The sequence below is a fragment of the Oculina patagonica genome, chromosome 7, assembly GCF_052425735.1.
Source record: "Oculina patagonica isolate OP01 chromosome 7, crgOcupat, whole genome shotgun sequence".
NCBI lineage: Eukaryota > Metazoa > Cnidaria > Anthozoa > Scleractinia > Oculinidae > Oculina > Oculina patagonica.
The window spans coordinates 2,321,406-2,344,667 of record NC_135764.1 but is presented as its reverse complement, the minus strand read 5'-3'; the positions used below and the strand labels follow the sequence as shown (position 1 = coordinate 2,344,667).

The following is a 23,262-nucleotide window of genomic DNA, read 5'->3' as shown; positions in this document are numbered from 1 at the left end:
AACTGGCCAAATGAAAACCTGTAGTTTAAAAGCATGCTCCCAATTGGACGATTAAATTGTCTTTGTTGATGACTAAGATCAAAATTCTTTTTCATGGAACACTAAAACTATTTTTTTAACTGTTACTTTTTCTAGGTTTGGTGGAGTGAGTAAGATAAATTTTATGCACGCAAAACGAGAAATAATCGAGCAGGTCCCTGAAGTGAGTAAGGGAAAGGTAGGCTCGCCCTTGCCACGGCAATCTGCTGGAAAGCATGCAACAGAAGGCTAGACAGTAGTTCATATAGAGAGTCTAGATTATCTTTGCTTTATATCAATTTGTTGTAGTACTGGGACTCTAGAGTAAATAGAAAACAATAACGTCAACAGCTAATCGAGGCGGACATTGGGGTTGCGGTATTTGCCAGTTTTTCATGCGGTATTTGTGGTAATTTTAATTTTGAATTGCGGTATTCTCCAAACCTGCGGGATGCGTTTTCTTAGCGTTTTGGTCGATGATTTTTAGTATAAGATCTTATCCTTCGCATTTTCCGACCATTTTTAGCCGCTTCTGGTCGTTTCGGAAGCAAGCTGAAACAACCTAGTTATGTTAAACATTTTTTATCTACAATTTGACTGTTTTAACAACCAGTTTAAAGTCGTGTCAGTGTTTTCACGGCACCGCTCGTTTTTGCCTCGCTTTTTGCTCTCACACGGTGGTCAACAATTCCGCCAGCTATGCAAGCTTTCTACGAAACTGCGGTATTTTCCGAATTTTTTCCGTTATTTCGATATCCATTTGCAACAAAATTTGTTTTGAACCATTTTCAACCTGCTGCCGAGCCATGAGCAAGCAGGAAGCAGGGAGTATAAAAATTAAGCCCCCCCCCCCCCCCCTAATGTCCCCCTCTTTATTCCGGTAAGGGACTGGTCAATAGTTCGGGGGGTGGGCCGGGCGGGTGGTGGCCGTGCCCCTCTTCTGGTCCCCCTGGGGCCCCGCTTTCGGTTGGGGTGAGTTGCCAGTCTCGTCTATCCCACATCTCAACAATGTCGTTATCATCATGTCACGCCAGCGGAATCTCATGTGGGCAGGGAGTGCTCCCTCTGGGGGTCAGGGACCCCCGGAATTTGGGCCTCTTCCGCATCTCTCACGGATCTGTCTTGGCAGTAGTCGTGGTCCCCCCGTGATTCATTCCACCCTTGGGCTCACTTCCCCCCCCTTCCGCCCCCCCCCCCCTGTCTTATTGCCAGTCCCTAAAAGGACTGTATCACAGTAAAGCGCGCCGGGAAACATGCGGGGAACATGAGTTTCTCTCTTCTACTTTCACCTATTTTTGCGCTTAGAAAAAAAAAAATAAAGAACGCTTTGTCACAAGCAAGACAGGCCCTCAATCCCTCCACATCCAAATAGCATATATTCGACGCAGAAGAGCGAATTGGTGTTTTCTACTTCTCATTTCGTCGTCAAACCTCTTCTCATGGCTCGCAGATTTATTTGTTAGCTACAATTTATACCAAGCCTAATTTACATCCAAAACCTGGTGATTTCAAAAGATTATGTAACAGAATGAGCAGGTTACAGTGACGTCTTTGAAGGTAAAAACTGTCAACAAATACAGTCGAAGCTCTCGTAAGCGGACACCCTCAGGACGCGAAAAAAGTTTCCGTAACTAGAGCTGGCCGCTTTCGAGAATGGTTCTCGTAAGCGGCCACTAGAGGTGTGGGGGATAGATGGCCGCTTACGGGAGCTTGCTCAGCCAACAATAAATACAGTACCGTATTGGAAATACAAAAAAAAAAACACTGAAATACCGGTATGGTACTGTAATTACTGTAAAATCATTATAACGAACGGCGATGTGAAGTTGTTTGATAAAAGCAAAGATGCAGAGGTTGTTAATAGGATCAGCTTTCTTTGGAATGTCCGCTTAAGGGAGCTTAAAAACAAAGAAAAAGTCTAAGTCGTAATCTCTGAAAGTGTCCGCGGCCGCTTACGGGAATGTCCGCTTACGAGAATGTTAAAAAACAGAGTTTGTATGGGAGTTTGTTAAAACGGGCTTTCAAACAAGGTGGCCGTAAGTAGAGCTGTCCGCTTACGAGAGTGTCCGTTAAGAGAAAAGAAAAAAAAACCCCCCACAACGCCCCGGCGAGGGAGCTTCGACTGTAATTATTTTTGACGATTTTTGACAGTGTTTGACCTGCTATTGGACCTGCTATGTTGCCTGCTATGGGTCCTTCGCAACGCGCGCCTCTTTTGGTCAGCGGTTCACTTTTGAAACCACTGCTGAATCTTGGAAGTTTGCCCGTTTCATCTTCTTTGCCCGCCAGGAATAGATTTGTTTTGTACCATTTCCAACCTGCTGCCGAGCCATGAGCAAGCAGCAAGCAGGGAGTATAAAAATTAAGGCCAAACGACTGTCCATACGGCGTACACGCTCGCCAAACAGAATGGGCTCCGAGGCAATTCGCCATGAAGCTTTTGACCAAGATCGCGAGAGCTCCCTTCCACCAGAACTTCGCTCAAGATTGTGGACACTGTTTGCCCAAATAGAACGGGAATTTGAGTGTGTACACGCCGAAAACCTTGCTTGTAAGTGATCTAAGTTAGTTTCTTTTGATTAAATTGCGTTAATTGGATTTCCCCTAAATAGATATAGATGGCTAAATTTTCAGCCTCCAAAAGTCGACGACAGTTCTGCAGCCATTGATTTCGATCGGACATAAATTTTACTTTTCTTTCGTCTGTTCTTCTCATAGTTTGCATCCTGGAACCATTCAATTCATTTTTCATGAAAATGAAACACATATAGTATGCAAATGAAATGCCAACTACGGTTACTTTATAACTTTAGATTTCTTTTAATTTGGATTTCTAAATATTTACAGCACAAACACTGTTTTCTTTTGTAAGGAATGGAAAAGCTATTGTTTTAAATAGTCCAACTTTGAGTTGATCAATGCAAGATTTGTATGGTTACAGCATATAAACGACGAATAAGCGAAAAACTTACGCGTTTACAGTGACATCGAATACATGTAGTGAAAGGTGTTACTCAAAGAACACATATCAAAATTTACTGTGTTCTTTGGGTCACCGGGTGTTAAGATGGAGGAATTGTTTTTGTAATGCATAATTAATTTTTGGTGGCAAAACAAATAATTTACATGAACGTGTCAGGCACCGCCTGTGAACGTGTAAAGTGCGTTACAAATTTCATGTAAATTAACCCTCAATTTGCTGCCCGAAGATACGAAATCTCAAATATCATGAACAAATTGTGTTGCTGCAAAATGTACTTTTGATTCACCTTGACTAATGACATACAGATGTAGTGAACACCAAAGTTGAATGTAATGAACTACAATCTTGGACAAAACTGTTGAAACACTGAGGAAATTTCCACTAATTTAGCTAACAAAGTTCAGTTTTAAAAAAACCCCCTCCCCATTTTCATGTTGTTAATGCTGTAGTGTTTTCAAAACAAAGCCTGTCGAACCCAAAACCTCAAGAAACAACATTGAGTAGGGGGAGAGGGGGATAAAATCTTTTTACCTGCTTGAAAGTCAGGATATTTGTGAAAAATGTGTGAAATGTGTTTGTTTAACTAGTTTTGTCCAAGATTGTAGGCACATGTTTTGCTGACTATAAAGGACAAGGTGGTCATTTCAGAAATGCCAAACTAAAAAAGTTGAAATCTAGGAGATCATCAATTTTGCATTTATGTACCTCTTGACAATTCCAAGGAGTAAGAAAATAAAGCTCCACTGATTCATGCGCAAAAATGCATCAAATATCTAAAACTCAGACAAAATAAGTACGATATCACCTACCGTATTTATTTATGCCGTGGCATTTATTACATTTTTCGTGATTTGAGTGCAGCGTTTATTTGAGGGTGACCTTTATATGAGGGCTGCGTTTCTTTAAAATTCAATTTATTTCTTGCTAATAATAGTATGGTAACTGAACGTTTGAATTTTAAAAACTAGAAAAATGTTTTAATGCTTGTCTGAATAGACATATTCAATATCTTATTGTTACAATCAAGGAAAATATCTTTGAGGCTTGCTCAAACTTGATTTTTACTAGATTTGCTTTTTGACTCTATTATTGGAATAAACGCCGCATCATGATGTGGCGTTCATTTGAGGGCGGCGTCTATTAATATTTCTGCCCTAATGTGTGGTGTTTATTCGAGGGAGGCGATTAATCAAATAAATAAGGTATTTCAAGCACTCTCCTTCCAGAAACATGGTGACCCATGCAGGAGACTGGGAGATTTAGTCTCTATCTGGGATACAGCCGGATAATTTAGTAGAGTTGGTACAGATGTAATATTCATGTTTTGCAATTTAAAGCGACAAGTTATTATAAATCTATCATGCCCAGAAACTAGTCATGTCTTGAAACAGTGAAAGAACACTGGAAGTTCATTAAATCTGATTATGAGTTATTGATTAATAAGTGATAGACCTGACCACATGTTTAGATGTGGTTTATCAGTATAATAGTAACACTACAAAGGTTTTGTAAGAATACAAGAAGTCAGTTTGTGAATTGCTTAGTACAAACTTTCGGATTCAATAACCAATAGTTACTAAGTAATTCACAATAGTTACTAAGTAATTCACAAATTGAGAATTAAGCCACAAATTCCCATATGGCTTACCATGTGCACAGTACAATAGAAAATAGATAGTGATGGTACACCAATCATGTATATGTTGCACATGGCTTATTTATTTGTCTTTGGTCTAACAGGGCTGCCACAGCTCAGGAAATGGTGGGGGAAAATAAAATTCTTGAAGGTCAGGGTTAAGTCAGGGAATTTTATTTTGAGTCAGGGAAAATTGACAAAAGAAAAGTCCTGAAGGGACAATAGCGAAGCGGGCGAGTGAGGTCACAACTCAGACAAGACTCAGACAAACAAACCGAAATGGCAGACGATTTTCCTAAAACACTTTCTAAAGCAGCTGGTATTCCTAAAACACTTTAAGGAAAAAAAAAACTTCGCCAAGATTCCTTCTATTTCTCTCAGAACACGCTGATGTTTTTGAGCCTTGCGGCGGTTATATTCATTTGCATTCTATTTTTAGTCCTTGCGCGCTTGGCTATGGAAATAACACCACTGATTTAATTTCATTGAATGCTGGAAGCAATATTTCAGGTCAATGTGATCTCAGCTTTCGGAAGCAGAGAGTGGAGGGCACTGCTATATCTGACATAATTTTTGTATTTATTTGGTCAGGGATATTTTATTTTTATAACAGTTCGATTTTTAATTTTCATTGTCTCAAATTCATTGACATAATGAAACAAAGGAAAATTAAAATCAAACTGGTTTGAAAATTTTTTTCAACTTAAGATAAATTGGAGGCACAACATAATAATTAGATATAAAACAATAATAATATATACAGTGGAACCTTGATATAACGAAGGGCCAAGGGGCTGGCAAAATATGCTCGCTATAACAAGGTTTCATTATATCGAGGTTCTTTTCCATATATTTTACTATTACTGGGTCGAAGAATATTGTTCATTATATTGAGGACTTCGCTATATAGAGGTTCCTTAAGTCGTGGTTTCACTTTATTTAATATTTGATTTCAATTTTACTTCTATGCGTCTACAGTGCAAGAAAGAGTTGAAGCTTTGAATGAAAAGTTGGACCTTCTAAGTGGAGGAGAAAAGCTTACAGATGGTGAACTATCAGCTGAAGGTGGCCCTACTAAACCTGGATATGGCAAAAAACCATGTAAGCTTATTGTTAGCAGATTTCAAATATAGATGACATCTCTCAGATAATAGGCACACTATGATTGGTTAATTTTATAGGTTACATTTTACAGTATGGTCCTGCTTGCTAATTGAGCTTGACTTGAAATGTTTTCCTTTCTCAAAGTGAGAGATGCAATAAATATCTTGTTAATCATATTTTGTTGGCCAGTACTTTAAAGGGGCTAGGTCACGGTGTTTTAGGTAATTCTATTTATTTCCGTTAATTAAGAGCTCTGAACTTCAAATTGGCAGAGCAAAAGTCTTCATTGGCAAAATCACAGCCACATAACAAACAAAGATGATTTTTGAGCATTTGTAAATAACAAATACCTCCATACAAATTGAGATAAACTTGAAAAATGTCGGGCCAATGTTTTTCAAGTTTACCTGAGTGCAATCCGTTTTAATCATCTCAAATTTTTCCCATCATTTTTTACCTTTCTGTGTTTCATTTGTGTTCTTTTAATATAGCCATTATTGTGATATTTTAGTTAATTCTATGACCAGTTGGTCGGTGCCGAAATTGCCTAAAATTGCGTGATTTAGCCCCTTTAAGATATGGAGTGCAATCCTCATTGTAGTGCTTGGGCCATGAATTTATATGTTGAGAAAATGCAGTCTGTATCTTAAAGTATGAATCTTAAACTTTAATAATAAGAAGTGTGCATTGTGAAATCTACGGTAGGTTAAGAAGTTCCTGCTTATTGAGAAAAACTTATTTTAACCTACAGTTACTTATGCCTGACATATGCAATTAAGACAGTACCGTTGCTTGTGAAAAGCAATCATATGTTTTGAATTCATCAACCTAGACTGTTCACAGTCCGCTATTTTTCTTTGAAGTTGCAGGGATCAATCGCTGAGTTTGACGGACCGCCATCTAGTTTCCTGAACGTGAGCTAAAACTGGGAGGGTCCAAAATGCCCATGGGTAGGGGTGCGGAGGCGGAAAAAATAGGAACCCAACCCTATTTTTTCTGCTCTCCCACCATTCATGCTATTAATATCCCGCACCCCTACCCACAGGCATTTTGCACTCTCCCCAGTTTTCGCTCGCATTCAGGAAAGAAGTCGGTCCAAATGAGTCAGTCAAACTCAATGTTCATCTCTAGGACTTTGAACACAGAAAAATAGTCAGAGGACTGAACAATCTATCATCAATTTCAGCACTTTTCTATCATCAACCCTTATCGCTTGTTATTTGCTACTTACAGCTGCAAGTCAGTTGATGTCTCAGAAGCTAAAAACTACCTACAAAGCTTCCACCAGTAAGGTAACTGGCAAACAAGATTTTTAGATTAGGTCAAGGGAGGGGGGGGGGGTGAGATTGAAAATCGTTGTTAGTCTATCAGCTTAGTCTTCAAGAGAAAACAGATATCTAACTGTTGGTAACGCATTTTAGTATAAAAGGAGTGAAGTGTTGTTGATTTAGTTTGTTTTAATGTTTCAGATTGTCTCAAGTTTTAAGACTCCTAACCAAGCATCTAGTATAGAATGTCACAGGGTAAGAAACTATGCTGGACATAGAGATGGTGTATGGGAGGTGTCCTGTGCAAGACACACAACAACCATGATTGGGACAGCGTCAGCTGGTGAGTTAATTAAATTTTACTTCCATGTCTGCCAAAGTAAACAAACATTGGCAAAATAATCCAGACTGAAAGTACTAGACAAAAGCTTTCATTTGAATGGTCACACACAAGGGGTTTATCTACAGACTTTGCATTTGAGTGTAGTGGTCCATTAGGCTGGAGCTTATCCCGATTTCTGTGGCATGAAGCCACTAGGAGTATTTCTACTCCCCCCTGGATGGGATGCTATTCCATCGCAGGGTTACCCCCAGCATTAGTTTGCTGGTACCCATTTTACACCTGGGTTGAGAGAAGCACTCTGAGAATAAGGTGTCTTGCCCAAAAAACAACACAATGCCCCCAGCCAGGGTTTGAACCCGGACTGATGGATCTGGGGTACAGCGTGCTAACCGTTAGGCCACCATGCCTCCCACCAGCAACCTTGTACAGAATGATAAACAGTTCCTCATGGAAGTACTGCTCAATAACGTTCATATGAATGGTCACACAGTTGGGGTATCATCCACTATCCTGCATTTGAATGGCCTGCATTTGAATGGCCACGTAATTCAGTCCAAGGACTGCTAAGTGTAATAGTTTTTTAATAAACGATACTTCTTCTTCTTCTTCTCATGTACTGGGGTTTCATCCACAGACTTCAAAGTAAGACAATAAATTAATGTAGCTTTGATTTTAAAGCATTTTGATTCTTGCAGATCGTTCTGCCAGACTTTGGGATGTAGAAACAGGGCAGTGTCTTCTAAAATACTTGGGTCATAATGGATCAGGTATCTACAAGTTATTTTTAATTAACTCAATCATAATTTGCACTATTTATTAACATACACAATTTAATTAACATAAATTATTTTAATTTTTGTGTCAGTTGTACCTCTTTAATTTCGAACCAAAACAATGGCAAGAAAGGGTCATGCAATCAGACATTTGTTGACCGATGGGAAGAACTGCTCTGGAAAAATATTTTCTCAGTCACTCTACAAGGAAAATCAACTGCACTTTCATCTGGATACTGGTTATGGCCTGGAACTGGAGATTCTCACAAACTGGCCTACCAGTTAATATCTTTTTTATTATTATGTAAGTTAATTAATTATATGTTAACACTTTGTTGATTGTTGTTAAATTTGCAGTTAACTCCATAAGATTCCACCCAACTGATGCAATAATTTGTACAGGTAATTGTTTTGCTATGATTTGGTTAATGATTTTGGTTCTCAATTATTATACCTGTGTAGTTGGACTGCCCATTGTAATGATCCAATTTTGTGCACCCCTTCAATATTTGAATATATTTAAAATTTATTTTTTAGGAAATAGGCACCCTATCCCAATTACTCCCCATTTTCTGATTCAATAAAATAAATAAGAACACCTTTTACAATAATTACAGTGCGAATACTCGAACCGGGACAGTTGGAACAAAGTTAACCAATCACAACGTTAACTGAGAACAAAGGATGGCGACCTTTTTCGTTAATGGACCAATGACGTTCAAGAACGCAAACAATAGATTTACAACAAAATTTGAAAACTCAACAACGTTGCAAATAGTTGCGGACCTCTCAGGAAACTCGCCTTGTTTTTGATTGGTTAGTTTCGATCCTTTATTTTCAAGAGGTCGTAGTTAGAGTTTGTAATACAAGAATTATGTAACCCTCTTCGCGAAAAGTTTACGAATCAAACCACGAACCATGGATTTTTTTTTCACGGCCAGGAGTTGTGAATTGAAGATTCCACACTGTGTTCACTCTTGTTTGAAAAAGTTTCACCTCGGGAGTGAAAATGAAGACCATGAAATTAAAATCACGCTCCGTCTGTTGCCTTAAAAATTGATGCGAGTCACTCACTCAGCCAATGTTAAACAAATTGCGTTTACACCTTGATATGACTTTGAAATTCACGAAAACAGAATACTAATATCGTTGGTGAATGCCGTATGACTGTCCGCAAGTGATCATATTTACAATTTCTCGTCACGATTTGAGACCATGTGAAATGTAAACATCGGGTCGAATTGTAATGTTGTCACGGACTCATTTTCTGCTATCTGCTGTTACAACTTTGAGGTAAATTCGCACTTTTCGTGAAAGAAGAATTTGTTTCGTTTTTCCAATGAGTCTTCAATCTTTCTGTGGTTTTATAAAATTACCACAGGCTAAAGTTACTGAAACGTTTATGGGAGAAAATTCATTTCAAGCGGCAAATTAAAGCAAAATTGCCATTATAAAATATGCACGGTCAGTTGTCGCTGTGGCGGCATCCCAAATCTTATTTCTCTTGTCTTTCGTCAGAAACAAAAAATAATCACAACAAACACGAGAATGTAAAAAAGAGTGAAAACAACTGACTTTTCAAACATGAAATCTCGAACGTTTGTATTCATTTTCTGCTCACAATACGCAACATGAGACGGAATAGGCATTGGAGACGTCCCTTGAAACAATTCCATCCCGTTTGCGCTTCTTCGCTTGTCGTGAATAAAAGTGTCCTTCGTTATTCTTTACTGTGCTATCACCAAAGAAGAGCGATATAATTTTATCAGAAAATTTCTTCAGAAGAATTTTTCACCCTGTGAATGCAGACTTTTGATTACGGTTAAAAATAAAACGAGCGCTAAAATTTGGTGCAGTCAGTAAAAATTTAGGATCGAAATTAACCAATCAAATACGAGTCAAGTTTCCTGAGAGGTCCGCAACTGTTTCAAACGTTGACTGTTTAAATTTTGTTGTAAATCTATTGTTTGCGTTCTTGGACGTCATTGGTCTATTTCTAAAAAAGGTCGCCATCCTTTGTTCTCAATTAACGTTGTGATTGGATAACTTTGTTACAACTGTCCCGGTTCGAGTATTCGCACTGTAAAGCTGTTATCTTCTTGTTACCATCTCTCAAAATATTTAGAGTAAGGGATATGCTGCATTTTTATTTTTTTTGAACAATGTAGGATCAGGGGATGGCACATGTCACATATGGAGAGCTTTAGACTCAAATCCTGAGCAGGTAAGATAATGACCCAGGGGGGGTACTCCGACTTGTAAATGAGGGGGATGATCGAATGAAGGCAAAACTCAGGACCCAAAAAAATCCCTAAGTCTTCCGACATTACCCAAAAAAATCCCTGGACCAAAAATAACCCCTAAAAAAATCCTTTGTCAAATCACCCCTAAATTGCCAGGAGGGGCAATAACGCTTGTGTTTGTTTATTCATCATTCCATAAATACGCCAAGGCCGTGCCAAATCACTTTAGTTTGTTTTTAATACCCGAAAAGATCCCCTATTTGAATCAAGTCACCCAAAGAAATACTTGCCAAATCTTCTTACCCAAAAAAATCCCAGAATCGAAAATTTCAAACCCAAAAAAATCCTTCGATCATCCCCGTCATTTACAAGCCGGAGTACCCCCCTGGGGATAATGACAATAGGCAAAACAAGCAATGTTTTGTACATCACCAGAATACGAAGCATAGGTACCTCAAGTACACTAGAGGGCCCGAAGGAGACAAGTAATAAGAGAAATAAGAAGTATCTTATCTCAAAAGATACTGTGGTACTGTTATGACAAAACACATTGGATGCAAAACAATGTGTCAAATCTTTGTTGACAAGTTCAGTGTTCATGAAGTACTGGTATTTCATGAGGTTTTTACATTAGGTACAGTTTTAGAGCAGATTATCAAGTTTGGTACTTTATATTGTACAAACACAAAAAAATACATCAGCAAACCGGCAGCTACAATGTAACACTGAAGACCACTTACAGTGATATACAAATAACTAAAAAAGTTTATTATTAAGTTTTGACTTTTTTACAACTTTCCAAACTGCTCTATTGTCAGAGATATGCTCAGCTTGTTCTTACTAATTTTGTTTTGTATAATGTTTTGTAGCGCTCCCATCCAGGCTCAGCAGATGAAGCAGATAACATAACAGATGAAGAGCTTGAAGGTAAAATAATGTCACCTTGATTGTACCAATCAGGTGTGAACCTTGGTACAGCCTAAGACAGTGATCAGTAGGGCTGTCAATAAGTTTTTAAGCAGCCATTATGCCGAAGTTATCACCCATAGCATTTTTCTCGTAAAGTGCACCTAACCCCCGAAACAATACTTTCAAAATTGATTGTACATGAGTTAGAGAGTTGAATGGTTAAATATTTCTTCATCTCAATGTTGCGTTTTTAAGTTATGAAGGTTTATTTTTCCAATATGTTAATAAGTATGACGTCTACCCAGGCTTTTAAGCATACTTGTTTTGCTTATATCATTATTTACTCGCCATTACCAGACACCAAATTTACAATACAAATTGTGGAAATTGCGAGTATTATGATAATGCTTTTTAAATACTGCTTACAAGTGTGAACCAGTCAAAATCTGTATATTGAATGAAGACTGGGTAGACGTCATACTCATTAACATATTGGAAAAATAAACCTTCATAACTTAAAAACGCAACATTGAGATGAAGAAATATTTAACCATTCAACTCTCTAACTCATGTACAATCAATTTTGAAAGTATTGTTTCGGGGGTTAGGTGCACTTTAATGCGAGTATAATATAACACAAACCCAACAACTTCACCCGTAACTGCAAGGTTCAGGGGTTATGGGATATGGCCTTTAAAGACAGCCCTGGTGATCTACTGGTTAGAGGAGATCAAGAGATACGTGAGGAGGTGTATACTCACACAGTGCTTATTTCAACCTCAGTGTATTTTTAGTGCTTCTCGTAACATTTTGAGGCAACCTGGCAATTATTAGAGAGTGCATCTGGCAGTGTAGTGTGAATTTCAGTCATTTTCTCCTGTTGCTGACCCCTGGAAAAAAATTTCTTAGGACTAAGTGACCAGAGAAGACAGCTTAATTTAGGGCCACTGGCAACATTTTTGAAAACCAGGATAAAAGAAGATGACAGTGCTACTTTAATAAATGCGATGTTTTGATTAAAGCTTTTACTTAATATGTTATTATTCAGATCTTCACGCTTTTCAGGCTGATTATTCTAGTTAAAAATTTGCTGACATAATGCTAGATAATATTGACGTTCTTATGTACTTGTAGGTCTTGATAATCCAGATACGGGAACTCCAGCACTCATATTAAAGTCCCCAATATGTGAACTAAATGGACATGAAAGTATGTATCAAGCCTCAACATGCTTTGTATTCTTTAGTATCATTAACTTTTTCTAGCCACTCATACATTTCAAAGGCACTGTGTCACGGAATTTAAACAAACTTAGGCATGGGATATGGCCATACAATTCAGTGAAATTATAGAACTAACCGCTTGAAACAGTGAAGGAACATTTCAATAACACAGCAAATACAAAAGAAGGGATGGATGGCCAAAAGTGAAAAGGATTTTAGATGGCTTTTTGAGAAGCTTGTAGGCTGAACAGTTTTTAAAGTCAATCTTGGCTGTTTGTAGCCTCCCACGCAGTCGTTCTTAGGGGCGATCGTGTTTCACTCCTCCCCACTAGGAGTGAACCACGATCGCCCCTAAGAACGACTGCGTGGGAGGCTAGGCTGTTTGTAACTTTAAATTATGCCCAGGAGACACATTTGGTTGAAATGAAGCTATAGTTTTGTCATTTAGATCCATAGAAGTTATTTCTTTACAAGCATTTTTAAAAGTTTCATAGTGAGTATTTGGCAAAACATAAAAAAATTAACTCAATTTACTCAGTCGTGACACAGTCCCCTAAATGTGCATTCCAGGTGCTGTTATAGCAGCTGATTGGTTCACCTCTGGGAAGCAGATTGTCACGGCATCTTGGGATCGAAGCGCTAAACTGTGGGATGTGGAAACGGCTGAACAAGTTCATCGATTGACTGGTAACAGTTTTAGATCAAAATCTTTTTTCTCCTTACAGTATCAATATATATCAAGTGGGAAGGTGATGACAATAAACCGAATCAACAAGTAGGAGATATTGTCTTGGTGTAAAACCAAATTCTTGAAACTTACAGTAACCCATTGACGCCTGGCGATTTTTGAAAACGGGAATTTTTTGGACAGTCAGATATATACTAGTTATGCAACACTTTCGAGTGGTATACTATGGAATATCCCACGAGTCACTTGTATTTTCTCGGTATACACACGAGCCTTTAGGCGAGTGTGTAGACGAAGAAAATACAAGTGACAAGTGGGATATTCCATAGTATACCACGAGAAAGTGTTGTGTAACTATTTTATACCATGCCATAGAAAATACGCTTACTAAATTTCGTCGAGAATACCATCGCAGCGCACGATGAGAAGGTTGGGTTGAATACCGTTGAATATACAACGGCTTTCCTGTATTCTGATTGGCTGTATTTTCTATGGCATGGTATAAAACATCATATAAGCTTAATCTGCTCCAAACTACTCAAAACAGCATTTGCAACATGAAAGTATCATATGACCGGCATATGAGTCATATGAGTCTGAAATTGGCCTAGCTGCACATTCACAGCGATATTACAAACTTATTACTAACCCGAGGTGGCCTCCCCCATAAGCCTTGTGGTTTCTTGGAGGTCTCCTCGCCCTATCTTTTTATGTTATTTGTATTTGTAATTCTGAAGTGGCAAATAAATAAAATGATGATGATGATGATATGCCTTTCTTTCCACTAGCATCACATTTTACGGCATTTTTGTTTGGGCATGCACACAAACCAAAATTTTGAGAAGCTTAATGTAAGGATTTTTGTCACTTTTCCTTTTTCTTCTTCTTTTTTTATCTTTTTGCTTCAGTTGTTGGCCTTCCACTGGGCTTCCTTGCAGTTTAAGAATTACCGAGAAAGCATCATCCGAACAGGAAATTCTTGCCATTGAGTAGCCAGGGCTGGTTGAGGCAAATTTTCCTCCGAGTTTTTTACTTAAATCTCTAAGCATTTTCATGTGAATTTCAAGCTCAATTACCCCAGTCACTTTGATCTGGGTATCATTGGAAAGATCTTTTCCTCCTGCAGAGATTGAGCTGAAGTGAGGCCTTTTTTGGTCAAAGATGATGACGTCAGAGGTGGGACAAAGGACAACGTTTAACACGGCCTTTTTGGCCAATGGGTTGAAACGAATGTATGGTATTCATACAGCAGAGTTCAATACAGGTTTTAGGAACCCTGTATTCTACTGAAGAAAACAATATTTTATTTTCCTTTCCTTTTCCAGGCCATGACCAGGAACTGACACATACCTGTACCCACCCCACTCAGCAGCTAATTGTCACCTCTTCCACTGACACAACATTCCGTCTGTGGGACTTCAGAACTCCTTCCATTCACTCAGTCAACGTGTTCCAGGGACATTCTGAGTAAGACTTCTGTACCTGTCACTTGTGCGATGTTCAAGATTTTCTGCTAGTTGCTCAGTTTAACAGGGTTGCCACAGGTCAGGAAATGGTCAGGGAAAAATAAAATTCTTCAAGGTCAGGGAAACGTCAGGGAATTTTTTTTGGAGCCAGGGAAAATTGACATATTGACCAAATGTCAGGGAAATTAAAATTATATCACCGCTGACGTAATACCATTGAAGGCTGGAAGAAATATTTCAGCTCAGTGGGATCTCAATCATATCTGACATTTTGCATTTTGTGGTCAGGGAAATTTGATTTTTATCGGGAAAAGTCAAGGAATTTTGAAAACTGATGTCTGTGGCAGCCATGTTTACATGTAATAGATGATAAGTTGCCTTGCAAACTTTGTCCCTCAACCTTCAGATTCAAAGTGGTAGCTTCACTGATGTCTGTTGTTTGTTTACTTGTTTGTTTGTTTACAGCACGGTGAGATCGACTGCTTTCACAACAAAAGACATTGTTGTAAGTGGAAGTGACGACAGAACTGTGAAGGTTAGTAGCATTTCTATTGTGGAGGCTGGGGCCGGAGAATTGAATGAAGGGAATAGAGGGCTGGTGTGTAGGGGATTGGGAGCTGGGGTGTGGTCATTGGGGGCTGGGATACTGGGTATTTGGGGTAGGGGTGTAGGCGGAGGATAGGGGGTTGGGGCCGATCTGAATGCCGGTCATAATGCCCCCAAGACAAAACGCCCCTAACGTAACGCCGACATAACATAAAACATTTCTGAACATTTTACAAATGAGTTGAAAGTTGGGTTCTTTTACCCCCTCAAAACTGTGGTAAGCCACCTTAAAAGGGAGAAATATACAGCCAGTTTTGTTTCTTGAGGGAAGTTATTTTCGTACGTGAATTAAGGGGACGTTTTGACCGGTTACCGATCTGAATAGGAGACAAAAGGCGGGCAGCAAGATAACCGTGGTTATTGCAAATGAAAAGCAACACTCAATAAGACTTTTTGCCAACTTTGATTTCCTCGCTTTAATTCGTTTTAATTAATCTCTTTGTTTAGGTTTGGGATCTAAAGAACATGCGCTCTCCGCTAACAACAATTAGTACAGACTCTTCTGTCAACAGGTAAGGCAGTTCTAAATGGATAATAGATACGACAGACATTTACTTTGACTTTTCCAAAAGTATACGGTGATACACTGCAGTAAAAGTTATGTTACAATTCTCTCCCCAGACTCTCCGTGTCACCAGTCAATAATGTGATCGCCCTTCCTCACGACAACAGACATATTCGATTGTTTGATATCAGTGGTGTGAGACTTGCTCGACTGCCTCGCAGAAACGGCCAGGTACGTGACGCTTTGGAAACTCTCCTTGTCTACTCCATCCGAGTTATACATCTTCATTGGTAAAAACAAAAAAAGGAAAAAAAAAACGTGTATCGTGGCTACATGTAGTTCGCGTTTAATTTACCCGCGCTTAGCACTGGTTGCATGTTTTCCTGCGATCTGGCGCTGGTTTCCCGCGCTTGGCACTGGTTGCTTGTTTTCCTGCGCTTGGCATTGGTTACATTTTTAGTTCCATGTTTTCCCGCGCTTGGTACGGATTGCATGTTTTCCCGCGCTTAGCACAGGTTTTATGTTTTCCCGCGCTTGACACAGGTTGCGTTTTCCCGCCCTCGATACTGGTTTTATGTTTTCCCGCGATTGGCACAGGTTTAATGTTTTCCCGAGCTTGGCACCGGTTGCATGTTTTCCCGCGCTTGGCACAGGTTTTATGTTTTCCCGAGCTTGGCATAGGTTTTATGTTTTCCCGCGCTTGGCACAGGTTTTATGTTTTCCCGCGATTGGCACAGGTTTAACATGTTTTCCCGCGCTTGGCACCGGTTGCATGTTTTCCCGCGCTTGACACAGGTTTTATGTTTTCCCGCGATTGGCACCGGTTGCATGTTTTCCCGAGCTTGGCACAAGTTTTATGTTTTCATGAGCTTTGCACTTGTTGCATGTTTTCCCGCGCTTGAGACAGGTTTTATGTTTTCCAGCGATTGGCACCGGTTGCATGTTTTCCCGAGCTTGGCACCGGTTGCATGTTTTCCCGCGCTTGGCACAAGTTTTATGTTTTCACGAGCTTTGCACTTGTTGCATGTTTTCCCGCACTTGGCAATGACTGCAGGTATCGCTGCGCTTGGCACTGACTGTAGGTATTGCCGCGCTTGGCACAGGTTGCATGTTTTCCGTGCTTAGCACGGGTCGCATATTTCCCGCGCTTGGTATTGCTTAGAATTCTGATTGGCACATTTCGTTTTATGCGTTTCTTTTAATTGACTAGATGTGATGTCATGAGAAAAAGCATTTCTCACTATCCAACGGCATTCAACAACACAACACATTTCGTTACTATCTATAATAGTGATCCCCTGCTTGGACGACGCTTCTTCGGCTCGTCACTTTTGTCTTTCCTCCATTGATCCTTCAGCAGACTGAAATGTTGTATCGTTCGTATTTCCAGGGTCATCAACGTATGGTTTGCTGCACAGCATGGGGAGAAGAAAACAGCATCAAGGCTTGCAACCTGTTTTCGTGTGGATTTGACAGACGAGTGCTTGGATGGCAAGTCAGGGAAGAGAAGGACAAGTGATCCGTTTAGAATACGAGAGAGAAGCCTGTACTAGGGTTGTCACGCAACGCTTTGCCTTACTTGTCGTCACGCAATGTTACCCTCTAGTGGAGGGAAGCGTTACGTGACCGTAAGTTAACAATGCGCAGATTTAAGGTCCTGTACATCGTCTTTATAAATACTAAGAAATTGGTTAAATTTTAAAGAAAAGAACTCTTGTTTTCGCTTTAAAATGCTGGAGTCCAGTGTACAGTCGTGGCTTAATTTATTAAAAATAATGACATTTGTAAGAGTGGTTTTTCACCTGCCTGTACTGGCTACAGGTTTTGTTATAGTTAAGGTTGTTTTTTTACAACTTATGTAAAATATACATTTATTGTTGGGCTCTCGGCATTATCAATAATTTATATATAAATTAAATTTGTCTACAGAAGCTCTTGTATAAAATCAATGTAATTTGAAGAAACGAAATATAATCAATACTTGGTTTTTCCTTGTGTATTGAATACGTTTGCAAGCAGAGTGATGAGATTAAATAAAATCGTCAACTAAGGGATACTGTCTTGATCAATGTTGTAGTACCAAAGTTTTAAACCATTGTTATAAGAATCTGCAGGCTAGTAAAGGTAGGTTAAGTCTGCATACGAGCCTAGTGGCCCGTCAGGCCGAAGCTTATTCCGGTTTCCGTAGCATGAAGCGACTAGGAGTATTTCTACTCCCCCCTGGATGGGATGCTGGTCCATCGCAGGGTTACCCCCCAGCATTATTTCGACGGTACCCGTACCAGGGTGGAGAGAGGCACTATGAGAGTAAAGTGTCTCGATCCGGAGTCCAGCGCTCTACCTGTAAGGCCACCGCGCCTCCCTCTTCGGGCTAGAAAGGAGATTTAAATAGGGCTGATTTACGCCGCCCTTCCTCCCCGAAAAATGGCTGTTAGAGAGGCGACGTTTGAAGCTCGAGCTGAAGCAGTGTTCGAACAAATCATTATCCAAAGCTGACAAATTGTTAGAGCCATTTCCCAAAAAAGTGTCAGACAAATCACGTGGGCACCGTGAAACTGCAGGGGTAGCTATAATTCAAATAACCGAAGAAATGAGAGTTTAGGTCCATTCTTCTCCTTCTCAAGAGATGCCAGCTGTATTAAATGTTTGAGATTTTGGCTGTAAAAATTTCATACTGATGACGTAGCTTTTCACTATAGTGCCATCTACTTTGGTTTTTAATTTCTCAGCGTAATAATTGGTTTAAAAAAAATCGAGCCACTTTTTCAACCAACCAGAAGCAAACCAAAAACCAATCGTGGCTCGCTCGCACACGTTTTCCCAGCAATTCCCGCTAGCTTCATGAATTTACTTCGAGTTTTGATTGGCTCACTGGATTGTCTGTGTGCTTTGTGATTGGCCAGAGTGACACTGGTGCAAGAGTGAATTGGCGAAACACCACATGCTAGGACACTTGACTAAAACAAAAATACACGATTTTATTGATAATATATGTTATTTACATTTCCGTTACGGTCGTCGCACAACGCGTCTAGTCCTCTATTTCCTGTATTGCGTGACCACCCACGCAACGGTCGCGAAAGAGAACGTAGAGCAAAAATATTATTAATTTTACATTTTCAGAAATTCAATTGTTCATTGTCTCGAGCTTCTTGATTCTCTCTCGCCCCAGTCCCGTCCACTTCCTCTTCATCCCATAATTTTTTCCACCAAGGTAGTTTGAGTTTACGCATTTCCTCATTGTGACACTGCTGTGCTCTGGCTATCACGGGCGCGGATCTTGATGTGAAGGAGTCAAGCACGTCAGGAGAAATTTCATGAAGCTTAGGGGCAGCTGGAAAAATGGAAACAAATACAAACACTTAGTTTTCTGGCTTGGAAGTGATGTGATTCTGGCGTGGAAGTCCGCCTTTTTGTCTGGTGTGAGAAGTGTAATTCAGTCGCTTAAGTTTCGGTGGTCCATTATGTCTCTAAGGGATTTTCCTTAAGGTATTCCTGGAGGCTTAAGAAGCGATTTTTTGTCCCCTATCACTGAGGTCAAAATAGGACAAACTGGAGATCCTGAACTGTCAAAATCGTCTGCCGTGGAAAATGTTTCAGTAAACCGCAATATTACACTTTGAGCTGTTTGTTGTGGTAATTTCCCGCAAAATTACATACATAAAGGGGGCATCAATTAATTAAGGTTCATTATTTACAGTAGAATCGCGGTTTTTTCTTTAAACTTGCGATTTCTCAAACCAATTTTCGTTTCCCTTGGATAGTGCTTCTCTGTAAATTTACCACCGATTTTTCAAACATCTCAATTTCTCGAACCAATTTTCGTTTCCCTTGGATAGTGCTTCTCTGTAAATTTACCACCGATTTTTCAAACATCTCAATTTCTCGAACCAATTTTCGTTTCCCTTGGATAGTGCTTCTCTAAATTTACCACCGATTTTTCAAACATCTCAATTTCTCGAACCAATTTTCGTTTCCCCTGGAGGTCAGAGAAATCGGCATTCTACTGTACTTAATTTTTTTGTGGCACCTCACCTAACAGCTGATCAGTGTCCACGTTTAGTCTGGCCAGCAGTGCATCTCTCCTCTGCTCACTCTTTCTTATCTTCATGTTAGACAACACGTGATTGGCAAGCAGTGAAAAGGCCTGGGTGAGAAAATAGAACGATTTAAACTTTAGTGTTAAAATTAGTTTGCGTTTTGCATTACTTCAGTGTCAAACTTAATGATTGGCTTGAAAAACTCGTGCCACTTTATAAGCCAATCAGAAGTAAAACCAAAACCAAATATGACTCGCTCACATACGCTTTTCCGTGCTTTGTACGGGGCTACAGATATTTACTTTTAGTTGTGATTGGTTTACTGGATTGTCTGTGTCCTTTGTGGCTGGCTGGAGTGATTACTTTGGATTTTGTTTTACGAGAATCTGTCGAAAACTGCTCTAAAATTGTGTCGTCAATGTCAGTGACTCTTTACTAAAGATTTAGCCGGAGAGCTCAGAGTCTACTTGAACTGCAGGGTGCCTGCACAAGCAAGGTTGTGGGTGTGTCCATTTTATAAAAATTAATACCTTCTCGTGTAGTTCTTTGAGTTCCTCTTGAGTTCTGTGCTTCGGCTAAGGATAGCAACAAAAAGAGATTTACAAACAATACCCCAAGTATTTGCTTAAAACTTTAGACATAGTTCCGTGCCAAATACCGAGTTGCCCGTATTGTAATCCGTTTTCATCCTCGCCATCGTTACGGTCTTCCTAATGTGTTGCTGTCATTCGTGCAAATTATACTTACTGTTTTACAAACCCTTTTTGCTGGGTTTTTCTAAGACCTACATGTAGATCTGTTTTACATCTTCTCAAAACCTTGCTAAAAGTTTTATACACTTCTTCAGTTTATTTTAAAGATCAGTTAAGCAAAATTGACAGACAAAATATATTCGCAATGTCTTTAGCCAGTTTAGGTGTTGAGCAAAAGTATAAAGTAGAACGTTGTAAGAGATGCAAACATACCGGGTTCATCTGTCGACGTTCTGCAATCATGTTCTGTAGTTCAGCTCTTCTGGCATCAGTCAAACCAGGTACTACAGGATAAGGGCTTTTACTGTCTGCCTTACGCTGCTGATATCGGCGGAACTACAGAAAACAAATCGGCAAAGTTAGAATTCGATTACTGAAGTATTCAGGGTGGTAATACTAGTATACGTTTTACATGTAAAAAAAGTTCCTGCTGTTAGAACATTTCAGTCATTTCAGTCTGTTACACTCTTTTTATTTTATAAGAATCTAGTTTATAAGAATATCGAGGCTGAAATTTGCGTATTTTTAAGAATATTTTAAGAATAAACCCGAGGCTGAGATTTTGAAAAGAATATAGTTTTTAGTTGAAACAGAATCAGGTATTTTCATTTCAGTCACTTTATCTCTGCGAGGAATGCTTTGTTTAAAGCCAAAACGGCCAGGCTGCAACGAAAAGCAATGGTACATGTGCACAATGTAACATGATACAGATCTGGACACCAAACACTTGTAATTGATTACCCAATACTTGCTAAAACGGAAATGTCAAACGGAATTTGCTAAGAATGTTCATAAGAATATTTTCAGCCTAAAATCGGCAGAAAAATAAGAATATTCAGCCTGGGTCGGGAAAAGTGTATTCTTATAAAAAAAAAAGAGTGTAGAACATTTTGAAAAAAGTACTCCAAATGGTTTGTTCACACGAACAGCGCGCTTATTTGGGCTCGTGGATTAAAGAACGAGTTATATCCATGTGTGGCCCGCCTGTTACTGCTCATGCATTCAAGAACGAAGTACATTCATGTGTAGCGCGCTAGTTTCAGCCCATGGATTGAAGAGCCGAATTTCACTATGTCCAAGGTTTTATCGACTTTAATACTTTGTGAAACGATCTAACTATTTCGGGGAACGAAATGACTATTTTGTAGAACGACTGAACTGACTATACTTTCCCGGCATAACAAATCGAACCCAATCGAACTAAATTTCAATCGAACTCAATCGAACTTAATCGAACTCAATTCATGGATTGAGTTCGATTGAGTTCGGCAATCGAACGAAATCGAACTCACCGAAAAGAAAAAAATCAATCGAACCAATCGAACGTTCGATTTTCGAACTCGTGATTTGTGGAAAACAGGCGTTGAAAATCCATAACCAGATCTTGGAAGCGCGAGTTACTTCAGCCCAGAGTGTAGCGCACGTGTTTTTCGTAAACGAAGAAATACTGCAGAAATGGCTTCAGATGCGATGTGGATTGTAAGCTTCAAATGTGTAGTAAAAGGCTACCAGGAATGCCACTTTGACGTAAAGGATGGCGAAGTTTTCAAGGTTTGAAAGAAAATAGGCGAGAAAGGCCGTGCATTCCGAATTGAAACGAGCGCATCTTGACACTCAAAATAAATTTAATTTTAATTTTGACCTGAGGAGAAAATAATTTCACTTTGATTTACTATTTGTCCTTTCTATCATGGCAGTAATTATAAGATGCTTCCATACATCCTACATACTGACGCTCGTTCACCTCTTACTCTCTTGGTCACTGTTAATTGTCCAAGATAAATTTGAAAGAATCATTATATCGTTAGTAAGATCATAGTTAATATAGGGAAATGGTTAGGAAGCCCGGAAAACATCAAAGGAGCAAACAAACAGGCCAAGAATTATGTTGGAAGGTCCACGACCCTGCACATCTTTTGTTTTGCGCTCACACACTATGCATGAATTACGTAATCGCAATGTTTTTATTGGTTAGTTACTGAACACACGAACCACTATTGTATTTTGTCAGGTTTTGTGCAGGGTCACCCCCAAAATACGAACAAAAAATGCAACAAAAACTTGTCGGATTCTAACCATTTCCCTCTATTAACTATGGTAAGATATTTATCATAATATCCATCTACTGTACGCCGTTGCCTGTGCGCGGTTAGTTGTTGTATTTTTGACTAAAAGTAACCCATCGAGTTGTCTTTCCGCAATTGCAAGTTAGCTAAAAAGGAAAGAGTACAACGATTTCGGAATACGCCCGTGGGTATAATGATAGCTTTGTTCTGTTCTGTTTTTTTTTTCTCTTAACTGCCGTGGACAGTTTATAAATGGGTTTCTATTATTGAATAAATTGTAAAAAATTTAAAGCACGAGAAAAACCTGCTTTGATGACCCAGAACGATCCGTTCTCAGAAGACTTTCTTTCTTTGTTGGTTACAGGCAATAACTATGAACAATCAGATGGATTGAGTCGAGAGGAGCGGGGTTGGATCGAACTCCATCTGTGTTCGATTTCGTTCGATTGCCGACTCAATCGAACTCAATCCACGGTTGAGTTCGATTGAGTTCGATTGTGTTCGATTTTCGAACGTTCGATTAACTATGCCGGGATACTTTGCAGGCCCGGCCAGGGGTTTTGGGTATACGGTATCTTGGGTGTTTTTAACCAAGGTATTCAGTATCTTTTTGCTGAAATACGGGTATTAAGTATTTTG

General features: G+C 39.4%; 2 protein-coding genes across 2 annotated transcripts in view; one reads left to right on the top strand and one right to left on the bottom strand.

The window, feature by feature from the left end:
• Positions 1-2,256: 2,256 nt before the first annotated feature.
• On the top strand, positions 2,257-17,819 carry LOC144659632 (WD repeat-containing protein 37-like). The gene is made up of 15 exons (XM_078520107.1): positions 2,257-2,569; positions 5,616-5,738; positions 6,975-7,033; positions 7,211-7,352; positions 8,048-8,119; positions 8,483-8,527; positions 10,294-10,349; positions 11,238-11,295; positions 12,412-12,486; positions 13,071-13,187; positions 14,514-14,655; positions 15,120-15,189; positions 15,708-15,772; positions 15,882-15,996; positions 17,156-17,819. The coding sequence occupies exons 1-15, from the start codon at positions 2,350-2,352 to the stop codon at positions 17,282-17,284; spliced, it is 1,488 nt and encodes a 495-aa protein (XP_078376233.1). The 5' UTR covers positions 2,257-2,349; the 3' UTR covers positions 17,285-17,819.
• Positions 17,820-18,723: 904 nt separating this feature from the next.
• The window catches only part of LOC144661585 (IQ calmodulin-binding motif-containing protein 1-like), a 28,072-nt gene continuing 23,533 nt past the window's right edge, over positions 18,724-23,262 (bottom strand). The window contains exons 10-13 of the mRNA XM_078522386.1: positions 20,771-20,893; positions 20,336-20,380; positions 19,801-19,912; positions 18,724-19,099 (exon numbers count right to left, since the gene is read on the bottom strand). Of these exons, the coding sequence (XP_078378512.1) occupies positions 18,885-19,099; positions 19,801-19,912; positions 20,336-20,380; positions 20,771-20,893 (495 nt within the window). The 3' untranslated portion in view covers positions 18,724-18,884. The remainder of the gene's footprint in view (positions 19,100-19,800; positions 19,913-20,335; positions 20,381-20,770; positions 20,894-23,262) is intronic.

What these genes read in the sequence shown, in the direction of transcription:
- LOC144659632 (XM_078520107.1), top strand. Translation starts at nt 2,350, where the DNA reads ATGAGCAAGCAGCAAGCAGGGAGTATAAAAATTAAGGCCAAACGACTG. An exon ending in GATTGGGACAGCGTCAGCTG is followed by an intron (nt 7,353 to 8,047) that starts GTGAGTTAATTA and finishes TGATTCTTGCAG; the next exon opens with ATCGTTCTGCCAGACTTTGG. An exon ending in TGAACTAAATGGACATGAAA is followed by an intron (nt 12,487 to 13,070) that starts GTATGTATCAAG and finishes TGTGCATTCCAG; the next exon opens with GTGCTGTTATAGCAGCTGAT.